The sequence below is a fragment of the Brachyistius frenatus genome, unplaced genomic scaffold (assembly GCF_029030835.1).
Source record: "Brachyistius frenatus isolate BFR_SWC_R1_liver_20210118 unplaced genomic scaffold, ASM2903083v1 Contig_25, whole genome shotgun sequence".
Classification (NCBI taxonomy): domain Eukaryota; kingdom Metazoa; phylum Chordata; class Actinopteri; family Embiotocidae; genus Brachyistius; species Brachyistius frenatus.
The window spans coordinates 1,552,501-1,561,972 of NW_027210624.1; the positions used below are offsets into that span (position 1 = coordinate 1,552,501).

Below are 9,472 nucleotides of genomic sequence, written 5' to 3' on the forward strand. Positions count from 1 at the left end.
GTGTGTGTGTGTGTGTGTGTGTGTGTGTGTGTGTGTGTGTGTGTGTGTGTGTGTGTGTGTGTGTGTGTGTGTGTGTGTGTGTGTGTGTGTGTGTGTGTGTGTACGGGGAGGGAAAGCTGGGCTGGACCACTGTTCAGGAGCTGGTGTCACGCGATGTTTGACAAACACAGCTGCCCTTGCTGGCCCTGCAGCTGCCCTTAGACTGTTACTGTACTGGGTAAAGTCTCCTTCCTGTGTGTGTGTGTGTGTGTGTGCGCGCGCACGCGCGTGCGCAGGATTATATATGTAAATGTGCATGTGTGACTTCCCTTGCCTTTGTGTGTACAGTATGGCCCTTATGTGTGAGTGATGATGAAGGTTAACATGCTGGGAATCCTGAGGCAGATTCAGTCTATCTGAGCAGCAACGGCTGGCATCTCCCCCTCAAACAGCAGCGACCAGCTGCACTGATGGCAGCAAAACTCACTGGTGCAAAGTCACTGTGGATGGTGCTCCAAATACTCATGTGTATAAAGACTTTCACGAAATAACATGATGAATAAGTGAATCTAAAACTAGACACCAGGGCTGCCCCTGACTAATGATTCTCCTGTTATCTCAAGTTATCTCACATTTATGATATCAATGTCATTTAGATTTTTATTTTTTTTAGGGCAACAGAACATTTTGATCGTTTATTTCAACACAGTATTGTTAATCTCAGTCTGATAAAGTCTGAGTCTGGGCTGCTACACGGTTTATTAAACGTCAGGGCATAAAAGGACTTCTGCCCTCTGGTGTGCGAGTGTTTCAGAGAGGCAGAGAAGGTCATTCAGAAAGCTGATAACACAAAGCCTTTGCAGCACTCTGGCTCCGGACCACGTCTTCACTCTAGTCTGGCTCTTAGCTGGTAACCAGCCTTTACTGTCCGCACCAGCTCTGCAGTGACGAGGCGAGGCAGCGGCACCGTCGTAATGTTGAGCTGGGCCTTTATTTCCTTCTCTGGGGCAGCGACCACGATGCACAACATTTAGAAAGCTGTTATCCTAAAACTTTGGCCCATCTGGACACTTTATCTCTGAATACAGAAACTTAATCACTGCTGTCAACATCGGCTTCACAGTGGCTGCAGCTAATGATGTAGCTTCTTACACTTCTGACACGCATCGCCCCCCAGATTACACACAAGGTCATCTTCCCAAAGCAGCCGGTAACAAATGATTCTGTTAGTTATTTATAACATCTCTGACGAGGCGAACCTTAAGGGTGTTGTTTTTTTGTTTTTTTCTTCTTCTCTCCCTGCAACTAAACGAGAGATGAAAACTTGGTCGACTAAGACTAAGAAATATCTCCTACTGACGTGGGCACACATGGTGTAATACTCAATACATTTCTTCTACGTACTGACCAAAATGTGTTTTTCCCCTCCAGACTGACGTGATGCACCAGAACGTGTTTGACTACATCCACGTAGACGACCGGCAGGAGTTCAGACGCCAGCTGCACTGGGCCATGTGTCCTCCACAGCACCAGGGTACGTCGACACACCAGGATACCCAGCTCGCTGCAGGAAGCGGTGGGTACAGCTCACTGAGAAGAGAGGAGCTACATCAGTAGGTCAACCTCAGTCATTTGTCACCCAAATTGCCCTTCAATGACAATCCCACTCCGTCTGTCTGCGTTGCAGGTGAGGACTTCGTCGTGAGCAGCCTCTTCCACTCTCCGGAGGCTGGGGAAATTCCTCCCGAGCTCTCCTGCTTTCTCAACAGATGTTTCGTAGGCAGAGTTCGATGCCTCTTGGACAGCACCTCTGGGTTCTTGGTGAGTGGCGTGAACCAGCTAAAAATAAACAGCAATTTCAGTTTTCAAATGCATTAAAGTTTACGCAAAACATAAAAACTGGTCACGGACCAAATGTTGCCCACTCACTTGGGAGAAGACCCAGGCCTATAAAAAGTGCTATAACCCCTTTGTACGGCAAAACTTAGTTTGTAATTGCAGTGTGTGTAGTTATTTATAGATGTATTGCGAGGAATTATAAGATTATTGGGTGGCTGGACTCGGCAGCAGAATAGGAGCTCGGTTCATCCTTCATGGCTGTGACTGGAGGGGTTTGGAGACCAGCAGTGGAAAAGTGAGAGGCCGTGATGACAGAGCAACAAGTATATGGGTTTGGACTGTTTAATCAGGGTCAGCCGAGTTCACCGTCACCAAGTCCACTCCGGTTGCACTCATGTTGGCCGAACAACAAGAACTTCTAGATGGCCATTTTCTGACACATAGTGAAAGCCCTGGTTGCCAAGTAGTGAGTAAATATTGGTAAAATGCCTTTCCTCATCAGTCACATCACTACCGTTAGAACAAAAATGTGTAATGTAATGCACGGCGCTCATTCTGCCAGCAAATAAAAAGGGTTGGGGCGAGATGGGATCAGCCGGAGAGAAGCGCGCTCTACTTTTATGCCGCTGTGGTTAGTTGACTATCAATCAAATGTCATCCCTAACCTTGACCCTCCCACAATGCAACAGCCAGTCACAGGCGGTGTCTCTCCCACTGATCCAACCCAGAGCCAGCAAATCAAAAAATAGTAATTTCCTGTTTAAAGAGTAAAATGTAAACCACCTGGTAGCAGCATCACTTAATGCATGATGATGTCACCACGTTGGTGAAGACTGAAATAGCTGATCAGATAAAAAAATTTTTTTAAAAAGTCCACCCATGTCAAATGGACTTTGTCATAATTAGCTACTGTTAGCATGCTAATGGGCTAAACTAAGCGGTGAACCTGGTAAATTAACTTCAGCTACCTGCTGAACAGGTAAATGACATGCTGGCATTAGATGTGAGTATGTCAGTATGCTGATGTTAGCATTTTGCTTTAAAGCGTTGCCAATAGTACAACCTTAAAGAGCCGCGAGCTTAACTGTAAACTAATATTTAAACACTAATGCATGCAATGTAGTCACTGGTGAAGGTATGGACCATCTCCATTGTGTTCCAGCAGCCAAAGAAGACTTTGAAGATGAAGTTAAATACAAAAACAAAAACAATGTTAATATAATTCAGTTTCAGTGAAGCGTTCCTGGATGCGATCGAACCGGTAAATCGTTGCTCTCTTCTGTCCCAGACGATGCAGTTCCAGGGGCGGCTGAAGCTCCTCCACGGGCAGAAGAAGAAGTCGTCCTCCGGGGCTCTCATGCCTCCCCAGCTGGCTCTGTTCTGCGTGGCCGTGCCCCTCTTACTGCCCTCCATCACCGAGATGAAAATGAAGAACATGTTAATGCGGGGGAAGAACAAGGGAGGAAGTGGTGGGATCATCTCTTCAGTGGAGCAAAGGTGAGAGAAACCTCACACGCAGAGAGGTGACGTGGTGACGTGCATTCACACGGCGTCCCAGAATAACACTGATTGTTTTAATGGGGCGGCTGTCTACTCATTAAAGGTCGAGCTTTTTAACACAAAACTTGAAGTTGAGGTTTGATGCATTTTGGCAGCTTGTTAAGGCCTCCAGGAAACTACCTTGATCTGCCTAATGGGGGCGCTGCAAGCAAAGGTCATAATTTTAGAGGTTGAAAGGCCGCAAACAACTACAGCTGATGTTGCAGCAGCCACTCTGTTTACTTTGTTGCTGTAGAGTTGATATGTGCTGTGAAAGGTACATGCTTACTGTGAGCAACACGAGGGTGAAGGGGACATTCGAAACAGCGCGAGAGGGCTGAAAACACACACGTGAATCAGTCTTCAAGTGTTATTTATTGATTTTGGGGGTTTATTTTAGTGAGACCAGCTTATGAGTTTTGTGAACACACAAGCATTCACCCTGAGACCCAGTTACCAACACAAACATAAGCCCTTCCCTCACCCAGCAGGCTCTGATACCAAACCAAACAAGCGCTGGACGCGTTACCTGTGGCCAATTAGGAGCAAATACATGCCTCGGCTTGGATAAGGCCCTCTGTGATTCATGCGTCATTAACAGTCTTGGGAGGCCAAGAGTTGAGCTGTCGTCAGCGTGCAGAGCCCGCGCACCCCCTCTGCTGTTCAGTCTCTCTCCACATCACCCACGGCAACGTGATGGATCATATAAGACGATACCAATTACTTAAAACTGGGTTTGGATTGGGAAGCCGTTGTTGTCGTGGAGTGTGCGTGTCGAGTGCATGTCCATAACACATGGCATCAGACCGATAGACCTCATTTGTTGCATGAAGCTGTGTAGTTCTGAACTGAATCTGAAGTTGGACTCACTTGCCAGGAATTCTGGGTGATTTCAGACTTTTTTTTTCGAACTAAAAAAACACGTCTTTCACAAAAACAGGTGTCACTGATTGTTACCATGGAAACAAGGCACTTAGTCGAGTTAATCTATGGTTTGTAATGGCTGACTTTGGAGGCTTAAAATATGTTGCGTGACACTTTCCGGCTTGCATTAAACCAAACTAAGAGAAAAGTAAAGACTCACCAGACGGATATTGAAGAACAAACAGTACTTTAAATATACTGTGCTGTTATCAGGATGATAGAAAAGAAAGGCAAAGTGGGGAATCTAAAAACAGACATATGCTGTCCAAATTTCTTACTAATCCCACACACAGCCACAAATTAGATGATTAAATGTAAATTAAACAAACCAGAACCTATTTTTTTTTTACCTGTTTTTGTGTTTCCACGTATGAATTTTTGTTACAGATTGAAGTAAATTGAAAAGATGAGTAGAAAACAACATGTTCATGTTTTTTGGCTTAAAGAAAGGCTCTGACAGGTCGGGAAAAATTGCCAAAAAGCATTTTACTTTAACATGTGTGATGTATGATTTGAGCCCTCCACGGTGGGAGAGTTGTGTTCACCTACTAAAAGAAAATTCCCCTTGTGGGATTAATAAAGTATCTATCTATCTATCTACTCATTAATCAACCAATATATTGCATGATTGGAAATTTCATATAACAATTGTTCAGTGGCAAATAAATCATCCCAACTCAGGAGTTCATAAAATACTGTTTAAAAAGAAATTGCTTTGCGGTGTGTAAAAATGAACATAAACTGTCGTGTCTGTAAAGTTGGAGTGCAGGCCATCATTGATCTTTGGGTTCTGGATGTTGACTCTGTTCTCAATTTCCAGATGAGACACATCCCGGAAAAGATGAGTCACTTTTGGAAGGATTCTCTCGTGAACTGAAGTGAACCAAACTAGATATTTATGCTTTGAGTCATTCGTCACTCATCAGAAAAAACATTCAGTGTGTGGACATTCTCACGAGGACATACAGGCAGACCAGGGATGTTGTCTTGTTTAGTGACTAATGTTGTCCTTGTCCTGTCTCCGATCCGTCCCCATCACAGCGAGCGTGGGGAACACCTCCGGAGGCACTCCTTCAGCGGAGGAATGGGGGACATTTCGGACCCTCTCCTCCTCTCCTGTCCCACTCCTGGCGCTAACCAGCGAGGTCACCACACGCCCTGGACCCCGCTCTCCAAAGACAACCTCAAGTACCGCCCTGATGGTTACTACAACCAGGAGGAGCCCCTCAACTACTGCAAGTCCTCAATGGCTCCCCACAAAGGCCTGAGCCCGGGCCCGGGTGGAGGCTGGCCTCTGCGGCAGAACTCAGGTCCCCTCAGGGGCGGTCAGGGCGTCGGCTACATCCCCTCCAACCGCTTGAACAAGGTCGGCCAGTACGGGAAGCCGTACCGCCTCTCCCCAAACTGTCACAGCGGCAGAGGCGGCGAGGTGTTCGTGTCCAAGCTCTACGGGAACGCCCAGATTCCCTCCGACCCGGACGCCTACTGCGTGGACCTGGTGAAGAGCGAGAACGGCTACGGGGAGTGCTACGACGGCCACCTGATGTCCGAGATGCCCCCCATCAAGGTGGAGCACGACTCGGACTCCGAGAACGGCTGCGATGCCTACGGGCGTCCCTGGGCTTGCCGCGACCCGGTGGCCATTGACCGTCGCTACGGTAACGGGATGTACGACCAGAGCTCCGGCCTGCAACTCAAATCCGAGGCAGAGTATTACGATCCGCAGTACTCTCCCTGTCAGCGAGGGAAGACGGGAATCAGCCCGCCGTACAACAACGGCAACTACCAGAACTATGCGGTGAACAACGCCGGCAACGCCGGCGCACGCCTGCTGAAGTGCGACAAAGACTTGGGCAACACCAACGACGCCAGCCAGTTCAGTCCTCAGAGACTCTCGCACTCAGACTCTCTATGCAGCAACCAATCCATCAACCTCATGGACTCGCACGTCTACTCGCAGGAGCCCCACAAGGCCTACATGCACCCGGACTACAGCAAGCACGGCACTTACGAGTTCAAAGGTCACGGCCTGATCCACTCGATCAAGCGGGAGCCCATGGACTCCCCGCCGTGGACCGAGAGCGGCCAGAACATCAACCAGTCCATGATGGTTGGTCCGAGGAACGTTATGCCGTGCGTGATGAGCTCGGGGCACCACAAGTCCAGCCCCTACATTTACATGCCGTAAAGAGTGATCGGTGCGTTACCGCCACGTAAACACAACTGAAAGACACTCACCTGCCCTCCCAGCCTCCCTCCACACACACACACACACACACACACACACACACACACACACACACACACACACACACACACACACACACACACACACACACACACACACACGCACACAAATATCAGTGTGCATTAAAGTACTTTGTCTTATCGTTTTCACACACATGCACCAGCATTACAAGACAACAGCTTTTGATTCTGAGGATTCCCAGGATGTCAAGTGCTTCTTCTGTTTGATGAAGAGGTCACGAACAAGGCTCAGGTTCTAGTGTCAGTGTTGTGACAATCAAAAATAATACTTTCGATCCAGTTTATGGACAGAGGATTTTGATTTTACATTTTGTAGTTCGTCCCAAGCACTTTTGGATTTAGTGACAATGAGACGAATAATGTCGAGAAACACAATTTGATTTTGTTTCCTATGTTGTGCGCACCTTTCTTTTGTGGGAGAAACAAAGACTTTGCTGTAAAAATATTATTTTTTAACTTTGTACACAGGAGATGACGCACACCGACTACTGGGCTCATTCAAGTGAGAATATGAGAAAGAGTCCATGATAACAACTCAGTATCAGTTTTGCATGTTTTAGTGCTAAATACCTTTTTCATTTCTCCCACCAGTGATGTATGAATTCAAACTGAATTTTTTTTCAATGGATTACAGAATTATTTGAAATCAACTTGAGACTTGAAACTCACTTGTTCTCCATTGCAGTTAATACAAAATATATATTGGTCACCGTTTCAAGATCACGCGTTCGTTTTTAAAACACTTATCGTTCGTGCGTTCAAGAACACTGATTGCACGACACAACCAAATTCACATCATCTCTTTCAGGCCTACTTGCTTCTGAATTTGATTTGCCGGGAGCACAGAGCATTTTGTCCAAATAGGACAGATTTTTTTTTTTTAAATGATCCCAGCTTGCTGCAGAATCCTTTGGAGGACATGACAGCAGTATAAAGTTAAGGTAATTTGCAGTTTAATGGACTTAAACATGTAAAACTATCGGCAGAGCCAAAGCTTTAAGTTTGTTACGCACACAGGAGGGCACATTGGAGACAAACTGTCCCTACTGAAGTGTCCATGAAGCAAAGCATTGATTATTAACTTGTGCATGTGCTGCTGTGTACTTGGTTCTTGGCTCTGACCTTTTTGTGGACGGGTTTAAAGGACATTGCAGCATTTAATTGACGTGAGAACAACTCAAAACACGGTGGAATCGCCCTTTAAATGGCAGCCCTGAGATGAGGAGGCTGTTCTGCACCACTCGGACTATTTTCATTTTCAAGTGAAGGTTCATTCAGACAAGGTAGAAGTGTGAGTTTGTTGTTTAAAAGTTCAAATTTGATTCTTTGTTCGATGTGCACAATAAATTAATCATTTGAAGTTACAAAACTCCTGTTGAACATACAAATCATATGAATTTGTCATTTTATGTCAAAGCTAATGTTGTACAGTCTAGATTAGTGTTTATGACAAAATCAGCATTTCAGCGCAGTGCGGCCTCACGTCTCTGCAGATATGACACGTTTCCTTTGAAATGAATATACACTTTTCATGTTGTCTTTTCAGTCCAAAAAAAAAACAAAAAACATCCGACATTTTCTTCACATCAGTATTTTTGCACAAATGAATTAAAAAGCACCAAATTGATTCAATGTCAGTCTCAGTTCTGTGAAGCTACCGTAGTAGTTTCTAAATTGCACTACTGGGCGTAGTTCAGTTGAAGTTCAGCCTCTACCCAGACAGGTTTTATTTGAGTCAACACGCACAAATGTACATGGTGTCACTGTTTTGGATTTGTCTTTTTCTCTGTGTGTGTTCATTTCAATAAATGTTTGATGATTTGTATTTATTGTAAAAGGCAAAAGTGTATAATTTAAAAACTACAGTTTTGAAGGCTTTTCTGTTTTACTAACGTAAGTAAATATGGCTTTTCTTTTTTTTTCTTGCTATCTTTTTGATAATTGTTAAAAAAAAAAAAAGACTCATACTTGTCTCATGGAGGAGGTAGCTGCAAGGTAGCGAACACGGTGTACATATGCAGTGTCTTCCAATGTTTTTACGTGTTTTTGCAAATGGGACTTATCTATTAAAAGATCTTTCTTTATATGGAAAACCTGGGTTCAGTGTTGTTCTTTTGTCATTAGGGAGATAATAAACAAGGCAGCAAATTACTGGCAGCTTGGTGGGCGAGTTGTGATAATATGGGCTTCTGGGCCATCACAAAATACCACATGATCTCCTGCTAAACCTTAGTTACACATGTCAGCTTCTGTCATCGCAGAGCTCAAAGCTAATAATATGAAATCATATAAAAGTTGGTCCTTCTACAAACGTAACGGTCTCCTGCTTTCATAAAAATGCCTTCAAGAATTAAAAAATGGCCGACATTTATTGTTCAGTTAACGTTCTTGTCTCTTTACTAGCTTTTGCATTTTTCAAATATACTGAATGGGGTCTCATCCTTCAGATTTGTGTCTCCATTAATAATAAATACTGGGCAGAACAGGATACAGAGTATATCTAGCCACATGCCCTGTATGATTAATGTGCAGCAACGCTGGCACGACAGCTCCTTCACACGATCCGGGGAACGTAACGCCCATCTCTCACCGCCGTCTGGGGTGGCGGCCGGAGCCAGGGGAGCGTTGGCATCCACAGAAAGGTGGAGGGCAGAGAAAGAGGCAGGGGACGAGAGGAGAAAGAGATGTAACCTAAAAGCTGTGGTTAGATCCTGCATGGTTCCCGGGATTCCCCTGGAGAGCCGGATTTCTGTCCTACCAGGCAGCTAATTGTATTCTCACGGCGCATCTGGTTTAAAGGATTACCCGAGTATTCACTATCATGTACTAAAATAATGATAGGTCTTCATTCAGGGTCCCTTCCACTGAACATGACTCCTGATATACAGTGCCTAGTTTTAGTGAAGTGGCAGTTCACAGGACA

At 45.2% G+C, this 9,472-nt stretch overlaps 1 protein-coding gene across 1 annotated transcript in view; it reads left to right on the forward strand.

Annotated features, from left to right (window-relative positions):
- LOC138620626 (uncharacterized) overlaps nt 1-8,374 on the forward strand; it is a 69,704-nt gene extending 61,330 nt beyond the window's left edge. The window contains exons 6-9 of the mRNA XM_069697992.1: nt 1,411-1,555; nt 1,667-1,800; nt 3,107-3,315; nt 5,323-8,374. Coding sequence (XP_069554093.1) covers nt 1,411-1,555; nt 1,667-1,800; nt 3,107-3,315; nt 5,323-6,469 — 1,635 coding nt within the window. The 3' untranslated portion in view covers nt 6,470-8,374. The remainder of the gene's footprint in view (nt 1-1,410; nt 1,556-1,666; nt 1,801-3,106; nt 3,316-5,322) is intronic.
- Nucleotides 8,375-9,472: the final 1,098 nt, after the last annotated feature.